The following is a 17,498-nucleotide window of genomic DNA, read 5'->3' on the forward strand; positions in this document are numbered from 1 at the left end:
AAATTGGATGTAGTCTATCACAGTGCCATCCGTTTTGCCACCAAAGCCCATCTGTAAATAAGCCCACCCAACTACCTCATCCCCATATTGTTATTATTTTTTTTGCTCCTTTGCACCCCAGTATCTCTACTTGCACATTCATCTTCTGCACATCTAAATTGTAATTATTTCGCCACTATGGCCTATTTATTGCCTTACCTCCCTAATCTTACTATATTTGCACACACTGTATATACATTTTTCTATTGTGTTATTGACTGTACGTTTGTTTATATGTAACTCTGGGTTGTTGTTTTTGTCGCACTGCTTTGCTTTATCTTGTCCACGTCGCAGTTGTAAATGAGAACTTGTTCTCAACTGGCCTAAACTGGTTAAATAAAAAATATTTAAAAAATTAAAACCAACAGTGCAGTTAAAGAAGAATAAAATATTTACCAAGGCTAAAATAAAAATGTATAATAAAAAGTAACACAATAAGAATAACAATAACGAGGCTATATACAGGGGGCACCGGTACCGTGTCAGTGTGCAGGGGTACAGGCTAGTTGAGGCAATCTGTACATGTAAGTGGGGGCGAAGTGACTATGCATAGGTAATAACAAACAAACAGTAAGTAGCAGCAGTGGCCAACAGAGGGGTCAATGTAAATTGTCCAGTGGCAATTTTTATGAATTGTTCAGCAGTCTAATGGCTTGGAGGTAGACGCTGTGGTGGTAGAAGCTGCCTTTTGGTCCTTGACTTGGCACTCCGGTACCGCTTGCCGTGCGGTAGCAGAGAAAACAGTCTATAACTTGGGTGACTGGAGTCTCTGACAATTTTATGGGCTTTCCTCTGACACCGCCTATTATATAGGTTCTGGATGTAGTGCCTCATGGTCTGTAGTGCCTCATGGTCAGATGCCGAGCAGTTGCCATTCCAGGCGGTGATGCACCCGGCAGGATGCTCTCGAGGGTGCAGTTGTAAAACCTTTTGAGGATCTGGGGGCCCATGCCAAATCTTTTGTGTTGTCGTGCCCTCTTCACGACTGTCTTGGTGTGTTTGGACCATGATAGTTTGTTGGTGATGTGGACACCAAGGAACGTGAAACTCTCGACCCGCTCCACTACAGATTAGGTCCTTTGTCTTGCTCACATTGAGGGAGAGGTTGTTGTCCTGGCACCACACTTGACCCCCCCCACTACAGCCCAGTTGATGTTAATGTGGGGGCCTGTTCGGCCCGCCTTTTCCTGTAGTCCACGATTAGGTCCTTTGTCTTGCTCACATTGAGGGAGAGGTTGTTGTCCTGGCACCATACTGCCAGTTCTCTGACCTACTCCCTATAGGTCGTCTCATCATTGTCGGTGATCAGGCCTACCACTGTTGTGTCATCAGCAAACTTAATGATGGTGTTGGACTCGTGTTTGGCCACGCAGTTGTGGGTGAACAGGGAATACAGGGGGGAACTAAGTACACACCCCTGAGGGGCCCCAGTGTTAAGGATCAGTGCGGCAGACATGTTTTTGCCTACTCTTTCCCCTGGTTGGAGGCTTGTCAGGAAGTCCAGGATCCAGTTGCAGAGGGTGATGTTTAGTCCCAGAGTCCTTGGCTTAGTGATGAGCTTCGTGGGCACTATGGTGTAGCACGCTAACTGTAGTCGATGAACAGCATTCTCACATAAGTGTTCCTTTTGTCCAGGTGAGAAAGGGCGGTGTGGAGTTCGATTGAGATTGCGTCATCTGTGGATCTGTTGGAGCGGTATGCGAATTGGAGTTGGTCTAGGGTGTCCGGGAGAATACTGTTGATGTGAGCCATGACCAGCCTTTCAAAGCACTTCATAGCTATGGACGTGAGTGCCACGGGGCGGTAATCATTTAGGCAGGTTACCTTCGCTTCCTTGGGCACAGGGACTATGGTGGTCTGCTTGAGACATGTAGGTATTACAGACTCGGTCAGTGAGAGGTTGAAAATGTCAGTGAAGACACTTGACAGTTGGTCCGCGCATGCTTTGAGTACACATCCTGGTAATCCGTATGGCCCAGCAGCTTTGTGAATGTTGACCTGTTTAAAGGTTTTGTTCACATCGGCTACCGAGAGCGTGATCACACAGTTATTCAGAACAGCTGTTGCTCTCGTGCATGCTTCAGTGTTGCTTGCCTTGAATCGAGCATAAAAGGCATTTAGCTCGTCTGGTAGGCTTGCGTCACTGGGCAGCTCACGTCTGGGTTTCCCTTTGTAGTCAGTAATAGTTTTCAAGCCCTGCCACATCCGACGAGCGTCAGAGCCGGTGTAGTAGGATTCAATCTTAATCCTGTATTGACGCTTTGCTTGTTTGATGGTTCGTCTGAGGGCATAGCGGGATTAGTGTCCCGCTCCTTGAAAGCGGCAGCTCTAGCCTTTAACTCGATGCGGATGTTGCCTGTAATCCATGGCTTCTAGTTGGGATATGTACGTACAGTCACTATGGGGATGACGTCATCGATGCACTTATTGATGAAGTCGATGACTGAGGTGGTGTATTCCTCAATGCCATTGGATGAATCCCGGAACATATTCCAGTCTGTGCTGGCAAAACAGTCCTGTAGTGTAGCATCCGCGTCATCTGACAACTTCCGTATTGAGCGAGTCACTGGTACTTCCTGCTTTAGTTTTTTCTTGTAAGCAGGAATCATGAGGATAGAATTGTATTCAGATTTGCCAAATGGAGGGCGGGGGAGAGCTTTGTATGTATCCTGTGTGTGGAGTAAAGGTGGTCTAGAATTTTTTTCCCCTGGTTGCACAAGTTTGCCTGCATTAAAGTCCCCGGCCACTAGGAGCGCCGGTTCTGGGTGAGCATTTTCTTCTTTGCTTATGGCCTTATAGAGTTTGTTGAGAGAGGTCTTAGTGCCGGGGAAGGGGTGTTATCAGCTAACATATGTTAAGATGGTCATACCAATAACCATTTAGCTATTTGATTTTGAAATGTAAGACCCCTTAAGGTATCAAAAAATACACTACCGTTCAAACGTTTGGGGTCACTTAGAAATGTCCTAGTTTTTGAAATAAAATAACATCAAATTGATCAGAAATACAGTGTAGACATTGTTAATCATGTAAATGACTATTGTAGCTGTAAACGGCTGATTTTTTGGGGGAATATCTACATAGGCATACAGAGGCCCATTATCAGCAACCATCACTCCTGTGTTCCAATGTCAGCTAATCCAAGTTTATCATTTTAAATGGCTAATTGATCATTAGAAAATCATTTTGCAATTATGTTAGCAAAGCTGAAAACTATTGTCATGATTAAAGAAGCAATAAAACTGACCTGCTTTAGACTAGTTGAGTATCTGGAGCATCAGCATTTGTGGGTTTGATTACAGGCTCAAAATGTCCAGAAACAAAGAACTTTCTTCTGCAACTCATCAGTCTATTCTTGTTCTGAGAAATGAAGGCTATTCCATGCAAGAAATTGCCAAGAAACGGACGATCTCGTACAACACAGTGTACTACTCCCTTCATAGAACAGTGCAAACTGGCCCTAACCAGAATAGAAAGAGGAGTGGGAAGCCCCGGTGCACAACTGAGCAAGAGGACAAGTACATTAGAGCGTCTAGTTTGAGAAACAGACACCTCACAAGTCCTCAACTGGCAGCTTCATTAAATAGTACCGGCATAACACCAGTCTTAACGTCAACAGCGAAGAGGCGACTCCGGGATGCTGGCCTTCTAGGCAGAGTTGCAAACGAAAAGCCATATCTCAGACTGGCCAATAAAAATAAAAGATTAAGATGGGCAAAAGAACATAGACACTGGACAGAGGAAGATTGGAAAAAAGTGTTATGGACAGACTAATCTAAGTTTGAGGTGTTCAGATCACAAAGAAGAACATTCGTGAGATACAGAAAAAATGAAAAGATGCTGGAGAAGTGCTTGACACCATCTGTCAAGCATGGTGAAGGCAATGTGATGGTCTGGGGGTGCTTTGGTAGTGGTAAAGTGGGAGATTTGTACAAGGTAAAAGGGATCTTGAAAAAGGAAGGCTATCACTCCATTTTTCAACGCCATGCCATACCCTGTGGACGGTGCTTAATTGGAGCCAATTTCCTCCTACAACAGGACAATGACCCAAAGCAGAGCTACAAACTATGCAATAACTATTTAGGGATGAATCAGTCAGCTGGTAGTCTGTCTATAATGGAGTGTCCAGGACAGTCACCGGATCTCAACCCTACTGAGGTGTTGTGGGAGCAGCTTGACCGTATGGTACGTAAGAAGTGCCCATCAAGCCAATCCAATGTGTGGGAGGTGCTTCAGGAGGCATGGGGTGAAATCTCTTGAGATTACCTCAACAAATTGACAACTAGAATGCCAAAGGTCTGCAAGGCCGTAATTGCTGCAAATGGAGGATTCTTTGACAAAAGCAAAGTAAGTGGAGCTAAGGACACAATTATTATTTCAATTAAAAATCTATATTCATAACCTTGTGTATATCTTGACTATATTCCCTATTCATTTTGCAACTCATTTGCAACTCATATGGAAATATGGAAAACAAGAACATATGGAAAACAAGGACATTTCTAAGTGACCCCAAACTTGTGAACGTTAGTGTATATAAAAAAATTATTGGATGAAACATTGAATATGGCATTAATGCTAATGGCCAATAGAAACGCATTGAATAACAGATTCACTACATGGCACAAGATAGTAAAAAATATATATATATTAGAAAGAAAGATCAGGCAACTTTTTAAATTAATTTTTGTATGTATTTATAAAAAAAATGTAGGCACTAAACGATCTTCATATATACAGTTGAAGTCAGAAGTTTACATACACTTAGGTTGGAGTCATTAAAACTAGTTTTTCAACCACTCCACAAATTTCTTGTTAACAAACTATAGTTTTGGCAAGTCGGTTAGGACATCTACTTTGTGCATGACACAAGTTGTTTTTCCAACAATTGTTTACAGACAGATTATTTCACTTATAATTCACTTTATCACAATTCCAGTGGGTCAGAAGTTTACATACACTAAGTTGACTGTGCTTTTAAACAGCTTGGAAAATTCAAGAAAATTATGTCATGGCTTTAGAAGGTTCTAATAGGCTACTAAACATCATTTGAGTCAATTGGAGGTGTGTGTACCTGTGGATGTATTTCAAGGCCTACCTTCAAACTCAGTGCCTCTTTGCTTGACATCATGGGAAAATCAAAAGAAATCAGCCAAGACCTCAGAAAAAAAATTGGAGACCTCCACAAGTCTGGTTCATCCTTGGGAGCAATTTCCAAATGCCTGAAGGTACCACGTTCATCTGTACAAACAATAGTATACAAGTATAAACACCATGGGACCCCGCCGTCGTCATACCGCTCAGGAAGGAGACGCGTTCTGTCTCCTAGAGATTAACGTACTGTGGTATGAAAAGTGCAAATCAATCCCAGAACAAAAGCAAAGGACCCTGTGAAGATGCTGGAGGAAGCATGCATATAAGTATCTATATCCACAGTAAAACGAGTCCTATCTCGACATAACCTGAAAGGCCGCTCAGCAAGGAAGAAGCCACTGCTCCAAAACCGCCATAAAAAAGCCAGACGACGGTTTGCAGCTGCACATGGGGACAAAGATTGTACTTTTTGGAGAAATGTCCTCCGGTCTGATGAAACAAAAATAGAACTTATTGGCAATAATGACCATCGTTATGTTTGGAGGAAAAGGGGGGAGGCTTGCAAGCCAAAGAACACCATCCCAACCGTGAAGAACGGGGGTGGCAGCATCATGTTGTGGGGGTGCTTTGCTGCAGGAGGAACTGGTACACTTCACAAAATAGATGGCTTCATGAGGAGGGGAAATTATGTGGATATATTGAAGCAACATCTCAAGACATCAGTCAGGAAGTTAAAGGTATGTATGACCCAAGTTAAACAATTTAAAGGCAATGCTACCAAATACGAATTGAGTGTATGTAAACTTCTGACCCACTGGGAATGGGATGAAAGAAATAAAAGCTGAAATAAATCATTCTCTCTACTATTATTCTGACATTTCACATTCTTAAAATAAAGTGGTGATCCTAACTAACCTAATATAGGGAATTTTTACTCGGATTAAATGTCAGGAATTGTGAAAAACTGAGTTTAAATGTGTTTGGCTAAGGTGTATGTAAACTTCCGACTTCAACATCAGTGGAGGCCCCTCAGAGGAGGAAGTGGAGGACCATCCTCCTCAGTGAATTTCATAAAAATGTAAATTGTAAAACATTTTAAAAGTTATACTTATTAGCTAAAACTATACTAAATATATTCACGTCACCAAATAATTGATTAAAACAAACTGTTTTGCAAGGTCTACAGTAGCCTCAACAGCACTCTGTAGGATAGTGTAGCCGGAGTACAGCTAGCTTCCGTCCTCCTCTGGGTACATTGACTTCAATACAAAACCTAGAAAGCTCTTGGTTCTCACCCCCTTCCATAGATTTGCACAGTAATTATGACAACTTCAAGAGGACGTACTCCAACTTATCAGAGCTCTTGTAGTATGAACTGACATGTTGTCCACCCAATCAAAGGATCACCGAATGAATCTAGTACTGAAAGTATAAGCTACAGCTAGCTAGCACTGCAAAAAAATGTGGTGAGTAGTTGACTCAATGAGAGAGAAAGACAATAGTTGAACAGTTTTGAACAAATTAATTTCTTCTAAAATGAAGGAGAAGCAAGAGATTTTTTTTCAGTTTCACTTACTTAGATAGTTTATCCTTTAGCCTATGCAAACACCCTGCTCAAACAGAGGGATGCTATGTTAGCTAGCTGACTCTGACTATCCAACACAACACTGGTACTCTTCCAAGTCAAGGTAAACTTTTGGTTTTACTAATTTATTGCCACCGGGGCCGGTGTAAGTGCTAAACTGCTTAATGGCTGTACACTGTAACGATGTACTGCATGATTTTAGCGGTTTTACTAACGCATTAGTTCAATTAGCTATGTTGACTAGGATGTTACTTTAGCTAATATGGTGACAACGATGTAGGCTATCTGTAGCGATTATGATTTGGTTTGGCTTGGAAAGGTTTTTCACCTTGTCACACACAGCTGATGTGTTGTGTATTGAAGTCCACAAGCGAAGGGAAAAGGTGAGAGGAGGAGAGCACATAGATGTGAGAAAGAATACAACTTGGCTGCTATGAAAGTGAACTGTGTTTACTCGTGATCAGAGGTGTATTCATTCCGCCGATCCTGTTGAAAAAAACATTTCTTAAACGGAAGCAAATGGAACAAAACAGGGATAAACATATCTGAATTGTCCAACAGAAACTAGTTTTCGCAACTGTTGGACTAATGATTACACCCTAGATCAGCTAGATGAAGACGAGTGTGCAAGGCGGCATTGATTGTCTCACTGTCTGTCCATGCGTCACTGTCTGTAAACAACATTTTCTCTCGACCTGTGTACCTACGTTGTAAACTTTAATTCATAGGCTAGGTTGTATGTAGCAACCTCATGATGGGTATAGGGAAAATTCAAGTATCATTTTAGTAGCCTAAAGCTATCGCTGTTACAATGAACTGGGTGAATGGAATATGAATGACAGTCATCCAATATGCTGTAAAAGAAATAAGGCCATGCTCATGAAAAAGAAATTGGCCTCCCTCATCTTAAACGGCACCGACCGCGACTGACTTCCATTAACTTTTTTAACTGCTACCGGGGACCTTCAGATTAGTCTTGTGAGGCTTGTGGGCGTCCTAGAGCAAAACGTTGTGTTCGTGAGAGTCTCAGCTTTCCACAAAGGGGTCATATTAGTGTGTAGCCCAAACCGTTCGTACGCTACAGACAGAAGTTGGCAGAAGAGGCTATACCGACTTCAGGCTTGTGGGCGTCCCATCTTTCAATGCGGCGGGTGTTAAGAAGCAAAATTTGGCGGGTCATGTTTCGGAGAATGCATGAGTCGGCCTTCTCCTCCCAAGCCTTCGGAGAGTTGCAGCGATGAGACAAAATTGAAAAAGGGGGTAAAAAAATATATAATAAAAAAATTCATTATTTTGACCCATTGGGGAGTAACGGATTGAGTAAAGCCTGTGTCTATTTACACAGATGACAACATTATACACGTCAGCCAACACAGGAAGTGAAATCACTGCAACCCTTACAGGGCTTTTTTTTTTTTTTTTTTACTTGTCCTTCGGACAAGTAGGACAGACTTTTTCCTTGTCAAAAAAGAAAAAATTGTCCGTAACACCATTTTTACATAATTGTATTATGCAAGGAACCACTTTACAAAATAAAATGTATTACTATATTTTACCATAGTGAATCAGACAAAAATGGAGCCTACCCTTTGTCAATTGGCTTCTTTGCATATTCAAGCCTGTCTCAAAATACAACACTGCCCTTTTAAGGCTCTCCTGGAGGATGGTTAGCCACTCTTGGTAGCCTATAAAATATTGCAATAATACAGTTAGGCTACAACCAAATACTTTTTGTCTTTATAAAATAGCTCCCTCCAGGGCCCGAAATTAAGGGCGTCCCATCGTCCCTGGGCCAACCAAAAATATGTCTACAGTTCAAAACAGACTCTAGGACAGTTCTAGGACGACAGATTCAAAATTCATACAACCACTGCACAATAATGTTTTTTGAATCAATGAGTCTGATGCAAAAGATCAGACCATTTAACTTAAATGTTGATTAAGTTGTATTTCTTCCTATTATAAGCTCAACAATGCGCACATGGCTGTAGGCTACATGCAAATGTTTCAAAATGCAATTAGCGGGAAAACACATTTCTCAAAAAGGCCACTGCACACACAGGCAGTTAGAAATGAAGAAAGAGAGGGGATATAAACATGCATCAACTAGCATGGGTTAGGCCTACTAATATGACTAGGAGTATGCCTTTGGCTGCTGGACAATAAAAGAACGTTGATTTGAAAACCAATAAAACATGAAGAAAAAAAATGCTGGTTTCAATGTCCTATTAAGTGTTTATAAAATATTTCTCTTAACATTTCTATGGTCGTATTTTGGCTAGGCTACTTTGAAACAAAGTAAGACATGCTTCATAAAATGACATAAAACTTCTAGGTTTTAAATAATTAAGTTTATGATTAAAAAGTTTCAAAATGCTGACCGCCTCCGCGCAGATTCAAGGTGGGTAATGTGCGGTGCAAAACAAGCACTGTCCTTCACGCTCTGGTCTTCTGACCATTTGATCCGAATGAACCGTGCCTCAACTTTGTCGGCAGAATCAAGTCTTTAGACATTAATGTTAACTATCTTACATGATATTTGTCAAACATGACTGGTGTCAGCCTATGTTTATGTAATTAAAAGTCTCATTCAAGTTTGGCTACATTTTCTGGCACAAATATCAACAACATGCACATCAATCTCTCCTGGATCAAAGTAGAGGAGAGATTGACTGCATTGCTACTGGTCTTTGTGAGAGGTACTGACGTGTTAATAGTACCGAACAGCACGTTCAATCGTTAAAACACAGCTCAGACACTCATACATACCCCACAAGACATGCAGTTAACCCACTGTTCCTAAACTGTCATTGGGCATAAGAATTTGTTCTTAACTGACTTGCCTAGTTTAATAGAAATTATTTACATTTTTTTAAATAAAATACTAAATATGCAGGCACACATTAATAACCTGAAAATGTCATGGCATTAAAAGTTGGTCTGCTGCCAATACACTTTGGCTAATGATCATTGTGTGACTGTGGTAACGTACAGAAACTCAAGTCCTTTTGTTCTCCCGATCTGCAATCTCTCACCATCAAATGCCGACTGCATTACCTCCGGCAAGAATTTTCTTCGGTCAATAACAATACCGTGTATTTTCCCCTCCAAGCCGACATCTCAAAGGCTCTCAAGGAACTTCTCTGGGCTATGTACAAATTGGAAACCGCATATCCTGATGCAGCATTTACTGTAGCTCGCATTTCAACGACTCAGACACGAGACATATGTAGCAGGGACACCAGAAAATCACGGATTATAAAGGGATGATGTGTGTATTTAAAAAATATATATATATTCCTAGGTATTACTGCACTGTTGGAGCTAGAAACACAAGCATTTCACTGCACTTGCAAAAACATCTGCAAATCTGTCTACGCAACCAATAAATGTCACCTGTGTGTTAGTATGTATCCATGGTGATGGCGGAGTGTGTAAACAACAGCTCTTCAACTCCAGGACTCATACGTTGACATGGGTTGCATCCACAATAGCACCCTATTTCATATATAGTGCACTATTTTTGACCAGTGCCTATAGAGCTCTCGTCAAATGTAGTGCACGATATAGGAATAGGGTGCTATTTGGGACGCAGAATGGCATTTAGCTGAGTGTCCAGTCCCCATGCCCCTGGCCACTGATATAGGGTAAGCTATGTTTCATCAACCTCATGGATAAGGTTAAGGTCTGGGTTAGGGAAATCTGATCATTCACACTCAATCTTCACACACACACAGTCATTCACACACACACACACACACACACACACACACACACACACACACACACACACCTGTACTATAGTCCTAGAAGCACAGTCCAGCCAAACCTACCAGAGTTAATGGTAAACAAGTAAACAAGCAGAGTAAGAAGAGGTGATTGGACAGTAATCACTGATGGACTCCTCTGTCTGACATGGTGGCTGAAACTCCTTGACCCTCCTGGAACCAGCACACACTCTCACAGATATCACACAGAGGCCTGTTCTATAAGTGTCTGGTCCATCTGCTCCAGCCTAGCTCAGCCAATAAAAAGCTTGAGATTAGTCCAGATCTGATTGGCTGGAGCACTTTAACGGTCAGGCTGGTCATCTTGTCTACTAAAGCCCCTTTGGGTCTAATCTGGTCCGGCTCAGACTTAGACTAGACTGGGGCTAAACCCCATTCCCTCTAGTCCCAACACTCACTATCAATTAGCATATTATGTACGGATCCTGACCGCTCCTGACCCCCCGGTCTGAGTGTGACCTGTCTGTGTGTGTGTGTAAGTACCTGACCCCTAGCCTCCTGACCTCTAGTTAGTGTGACCTGTCTCTGTGGGATTTAGGTGACCTGTCTGTCTGATGTTAAAGGACAGAAGGGATGTCAGAAGGGAGAATAAACTCAGTGGTGTCCAGAAACGAGGGAAAGACTACAAGGTAGAGCAGGGTGATATGGACGAAATATCCATACTTCGATAAATTGCTTCAATTGATGCGATTAATGATAAATAGAACGATACATTAATAACATTCATGTGCACCACACAATTATCCTTTAAACTACTACAACTAGTTTGATGGTTGTAGCCAACAATTACCCTTTAAACAATCACACATATTATCAAACGTATTCATTTGAAACGTCATATTTCTCTAGTATAGGGTACGTATTGTATTAAACGATATCAGCAAAATGCCGGCAATAACTGATCGCAATGGTCTTCGATCATTTTCGGTTTATAGTCCCAGCTCTATTACAGGGTTAAAAAACGTCACTAGGGGGTTAAGTTGGCCTGGTCAGTCCTCCTCATGTGACCAGAACATTCAGACATGCCTGGCAGAGAGAGGTTTAGCTATCCGATGTTAAAGGTAAAGGGAGGAGGCCAGGAGGAGCGAGTTCTGTTCACTAGCCATAAACAGGAGAAAAAGATGTGAAACGGTTTAATTGATTTGTGTCAACGGGATGGGACATTCGTTTTTATGGGGTCACACTCGTGACATGTCACCACCTATACATGACATGACACAGTAGGCTGTTTGGGCTAACAAAACACACAACCGCCAAACAAAACACACTCACATCTGCCTATGGGTGGGCCTGTCAAATCTTTGGCTGAGTCTCGATCGTTAGTCAGTGTGACATTAACAATGAGTCCAGAGAGAGTGAGAAAGTGCGAGAGAGAGACAGAGAGAGAGAGAGTGATTGAGTGAGCAAGTGTGAGATAAAGAGAGAGAGAGAGAGAGATCCAAAAGCCATCTCCCTCAGTGTTTGGCCTGTGAGTGACCAGAAGCAAGGGAACATAAACAGAGGCCACACCCTGGAGGCCTGGAGGAGTGTGATGATCAAATAAACACTCCAGCAGAGCAGGATACCCCGCTGAGGCAGCAGACTGGGGAGAGGCTCAGGCAGCAGGCTGGGGAGAGGCTCAGGCAGCAGGCTGGGGAGAGGCTCAGGCAGCAGGCTGGGGAGAGGCTCAGGCAGCAGGCTGGGGAGAGGCTGAGGCAGCAGGCGGGGGAGAGGCTGAGGCAGCAGGCGGGGGAGAGGCTGAGGCAGCAGGCTGGGGAGAGGCTCAGGCAGCAGGCTGGGGAGAGGCTGAGGCAGCAGGCTGGGGAGAGGCTGAGGCAGCAGGCTGGGGAGAGGCTGAGGCAGCAGGCTGGGGAGAGGCTGAGGCAGCAGGCTGGGGAGAGGCTGAGGCAGCAGGCTGAGGCAGCAGGCTGGGGAGAGGCTGAGGCAGCAGGCTGGGGAGAGGCTGAGGCAGCAGGCTGGGGAGAGGCTGAGGCAGCAGGCTGGGGAGAGGCAGCAGGCTGGAGAGAGGCTGAGGCAGCAGGCTGGGGAGAGGCTGAGGCAGCAGACTGGGGAGAGGCTGAGGCAGCAGGCTGGGGAGAGGCAGCAGGCTGGGGAGAGGCTGAGGCAGCAGGCTGGGGAGAGGCTGAGGCAGCAGACTGGGGAGAGGCTGAAGCAGCAGGCTGGGGAGAGGCTGAGGCACTGAGGGAGTATTTGTGTGAGTGCGTGTGTGTGTGGGGGTAGGACGCCTTCGAGATCTGAAACTGGATGAGATGATGAGAGAGGGGTGAACATGTTCTAGTCTATTATTCTGATACAGTAGGGTCATAGATACACAACACACAAGTATCTTCAAATCAGTCTGAAACACACACACACACATAAGCACACACCAATTAGAAAGGGGCCGATGTCACCATTGCAAGCACGTCTCCGCTCCACCGTCATGTCATAACAGTGACTTCCTAGGATATTTAAAACACCTCGCGAGACGTCGCTCCCCTACTTGACTTTCTCCACAGCAACACACGCCAAATCTCCACACAGCACGCCAACGGGACAAGTTGAGCTTAGAACCGAGGCAACTGACATCATCATCACCAACATCATCATGTCTTCTATTGTTGTTCCATAGTTGATTAAATCTATTTCTGTCGAGACATGTTGAGCACCTGACCTTGCTTCAGAAGGCTCCAGACATGAGGTAAGCAGGAAGTTATGTTCATAATGACAAATGAATCCACCCGCTAGAATATTGTACTGAGACCTTTATTATGTATTCACTTGATCATCTCACTGTATATCTTAAATGTATGCCTACATTCAATCTCTCTGTTCGATATCACTTGCCCTTCTTGAGCAGTTGTCTGGGACAGGAATGTTGTTTTGATGTGCCAACCCATAGGCAAGTTCTCTGCATTTGAGGCTACTAAGCCAATGATTCTTGACATGTTTATCAAGCTAAGACTCCATGTCCTCTGTTACTCTGTCATAGCCTCTCTTTATCAAGCTCAGACTTCATGTCCTCTGCTACTCTGTCATAGCCTCTCTTTATCAAGCTCAGACTTCATGTCCTCTGCTACTCTGTCATAGCCTCTCTTTATCAAGCTGAGACTCCATGTCCTCTGTTACTCTGTCATAGCCTCTCTTTATCAAGCTAAGACTCCATGTCCTCTGCTACTCTGTCATAGCCTCTCTTTATCAAGCTCAGACTTCATGTCCTCTGCTACTCTGTCATAGCCTCTCTTTATCAAGCTGAGACTCCATGTCCTCTGTTACTCTGTCATAGCCTCTCTTTATCAAGCTCAGACTCCATGTCCTCTGCTACTCTGTCATAGCCTCTCTTTATCAAGCTCAGACTCCATGTCCTCTGCTACTCTGTCATAGCCTCTCTTTATCAAGCTCAGACTCCATGTCCTCTGCTACTCTGTCATAGCCTCTCTTTATCAAGCTGAGACTCCATGTCCTCTGTTACTCTGTCATAGCCTCTCTTTATCAAGCTCAGACTCCATGTCCTCTGCTACTCTGTCATAGCCTCTCTTTATCAAGCTGAGACTCCATGTCCTCTGCTACTCTGTCATAGCCTCTCTTTATCAAGCTCGGACTCCATGTCCTCTGCTACTCTGTCATAGCCTCTCTTTATCAAGCTCGGACTCCATGTCCTCTGCTACTCTGTCATAGCCTCTCTTTATCAAGCTGAGACTCCATGTCCTCTGCTACTCTGTCATAGCCTCTCTTTATCAAGCTCGGACTCCATGTCCTCTGCTACTCTGTCATAGCCTCTCTTTATCAAGCTGAGACTCCATGTCCTCTGCTACTCTGTCATAGCCTCTCTTTATCAAGCTCGGACTCCATGTCCTCTGCTACTCTGTCATAGCCTCTCTTTATCAAGCTGAGACTCCATGTCCTCTGCTACTCTGTCATAGCCTCTTTCACACAGGTACATGTTCATTGTCTTTATTGTCAATGTACCTCTTCAGTGTCCTTCAGTCTATTTGTTCCTCCCTTGCTGCTGCTTCCCTTCTCTCACTTCCTTGGCTGCTCTTTCAAGAACCTCAAGGGTGGCTAGACTCCTTGTTTTACTAGACTATCTTGAGTTCATATGCATGACACATTGCAAAAATAATCTGCATATTATGCCATTGGTTCAACTTACCCAAAGGCAAACATTTTGACTATATTAGCCCACACAGCTACAAGGATGCCTTTTCATGCTAGGTTTAGGACCTCATATTGAAGCTTATAGAGACCCTACATTATGTATAAAAAGTATACTTTGGTTTAGATACAAGCATCATGAAACCTATAACAACACATTCATTTGGTGTGGTGAAAATCTGTTTTTAGGACCTAACTTGCTAATCACTTTTTCCATGTGATTTCTTCCATCAGACTCCATGAAATGATGAACTCTTCCTAAATATTTGGTCACATGATACATTTTGTGTATGGTTTCCTAGAAACAAGCGGTGGCTCAACAAACCCATTGGCTCAACTTGACTCACTCTCACGTACTTGCATATATCATGCACACATATTTCCATGAAGGAGTCCAACAAACCACTGGTATCCGAACAACAATCATATAAAACAAAACTGGCCAGCATAATGCCTATGCACACAGTACATTGTCTTATAAAACAAATTGCATGGTACACAAATTCCTGGAGCACCAAAAACATTCAGAACCGCTCGCCAGTAGACTTTGCGGGATAGCACTGGAGGTTTACAGAGAAAAATCTGTCAGTTTAGGAAATTTCAAACGACATTGCAATTACCAGTCACCCCAATCGGAGAGGACAAGGCTGGGGGGGCTGGACCGGAGCTGGCCTTGCTTGGCCCAGTAAAGGCCCCTCTGGCAGCCGAACTAGCCCCTCAGGCAGACCTGCCAACCATCCATCCATCCATCTACTGCTGCCCTCAGAGAAAGCCAAGCAGGCAGAAAGTGGCACAGTAGACAGACTTCCGCTCATAAACTACTGCAGCCCAGAGGCTCAGAAGCCCAGAGGGTCAGAGGGTACCAGAGGTCACATAACTTTCAGAAATCTGCATTTTCAAACTGCAGACCATAAAATGCCGTATAAACCATTTTACCTGCGTTTTATATTGAAGGTCAACCGTGGTGTTTTGCTTCAATAGAATGATAAGGGACGTGATACTATAGTTTTACTTAACAAAATACATTAGTGCAACCAACACATTTGCCGGGAAAATAGTTATCATCAGATGACAACAGAAGTGCAATGCTATTTGGCTAGCAGCCACACATAGATAAGTAAATTGGCTTGCGGTGAAAAAGCAAGGTATTTTTTGCAAAAAAACGATGCATGGCCATCATATTTCTCATGTTTAGGGCCTCTCGAGTGGTCTAAGGTGCTTGAGACGTCACTACAGAGCCGGGATTGATCCCAGGCTGTGTCACAGCCGGCCGTGACCGGGTGACCCATGAGGCAGCGCACAATTGGCCCAGCGTCGTCCAGGCTATGGGAGGGTTTGGCCGGCCGGGATGGCCTTGTCCCATCGCGCTCTACTGACTCCTTGTGGCGGGCCAGATGCCTGCAAGCTGAAGCAGACCGCCAGTTGTACGGTGTTTCCTCTGACACATTGTTGTGGCTTGCTTCGGAGTTAAGCAAGCAGTATGTCAAGAAGAGGTGCTGCTTGGCAGAGTCATTTTGGAGAACGCTTGGCTCTCAACCTTCGCCTCTCCCGAGTCTGTATGGGAGTTACAGCGATGGGACAAGACTGTAACTACCAATTGGATATCACGAAATTGGGGAGAAAAAGTAGTAGCCAGCTACATTTCCTAATGTTTTGCTTGAAGTTAATCTTGCATTTTAACTTGCTACCGAAGAAAAACTACACAGGAGGAAAGTACCGGAGAAAAGTAGCCTTCACAGATCAGTCAGAGTGCTTTCTGGTGATCCAATGGCAAGGGCAAAGATATTTCATCCAAGTGGAGAAGTGCAACTGAAGCACATCATTTGTCCTTTTACATTCATGATTTGGAGCGAACCTTGACTGAAGCCGAGCAGAATTTACAAAAATAAGCATTTTAGATCTGCGTGTATAAAACGCAGCAAGATATTTTTTTCTGCATTTTATCTTTCCTTTTCTGCCTGAAAAAACAGAATCCTGCGTTAACGTCTCCCTCTGCTATACCCTCCCTAGTCTCCATGCTCCCACTGCCTCTCCACAATACAGCTAACTGCCAACATTACCTACCCACCACCCATTCCACTCTCTACCCTCCCTAGTCTACCTCTCCACAACCCAGCTACTGCCAAAACCACTGAGGGGAAAAGAAGATAGCTGTGCCCTCTTGACCAATCAAAAACTAGCCAGAGCAAGAGTCAGGAACTAGAGCTGGAGCCAGCAACAGTGGCCCAAGAGGATTGGAATAAAAACATTTTAATGAATTCCTCAACAAATATATATATTTTTTACAAATAACTAGCAAAACAAATAAAACTGTTTGGTTTTCAACTGTTTATGCTGGTGGAAAATATAGACAAGTTCAACTGTATGTCAGCAAAGAGATTCGTTTACAGGCCTCATCCAAGTACTATGAAGTAGCTTCCTCTGTTCCATTTCCTTTCTTGTGGTTTAGGACAGTGACATTTTGGCCAAATTGGTTTACAAATGGAAAGAGTTCCTCTATCTCTAACCTGGTTAAAATCCCGTACCTGTCCCACTATCACTCCATTCCCTAAAAGGCCTTCCCATCCCATCCCACTTTTCCCCTCTCCTTACCCTGGAAGGCGGTGGCGTGGCCGGAGATGAGGTACTTCAGCTCGAAGCTGTAGGAGCGGACATTCTGGAGGGTCTCTCGTCTCACCGCCACCTGGTAGCTCTCCTCCATCTTGCGGGTGCAGCAGGACGGGCCCTGGTGCTTGCACACCAACAGGTCCACATCTGATGGGACAGAGGGAGAGAGAGGACAGGGTTAGGTCTATATTTAATTGATTTTATTTCTGTGTCATACACTGCATAGCCCTTATGGGCTTATAAGATGCTAT

At 43.8% G+C, this 17,498-nt stretch overlaps 1 protein-coding gene across 2 annotated transcripts in view; it reads right to left on the minus strand.

Moving 5' to 3' along the window:
* Window positions 1-17,498, minus strand: part of LOC139550910 (glypican-5-like) — a 245,809-nt gene that overhangs the window by 199,730 nt on the left and 28,581 nt on the right. For both annotated transcript variants that reach the window (XM_071362168.1, XM_071362167.1), the window contains exon 2: window positions 17,233-17,394. In XM_071362168.1, coding sequence (XP_071218269.1) covers window positions 17,233-17,394 — 162 coding nt within the window. The remainder of the gene's footprint in view (window positions 1-17,232; window positions 17,395-17,498) is intronic.

The sequence above is a fragment of the Salvelinus alpinus genome, chromosome 23, assembly GCF_045679555.1.
Source record: "Salvelinus alpinus chromosome 23, SLU_Salpinus.1, whole genome shotgun sequence".
Classification (NCBI taxonomy): domain Eukaryota; kingdom Metazoa; phylum Chordata; class Actinopteri; order Salmoniformes; family Salmonidae; genus Salvelinus; species Salvelinus alpinus.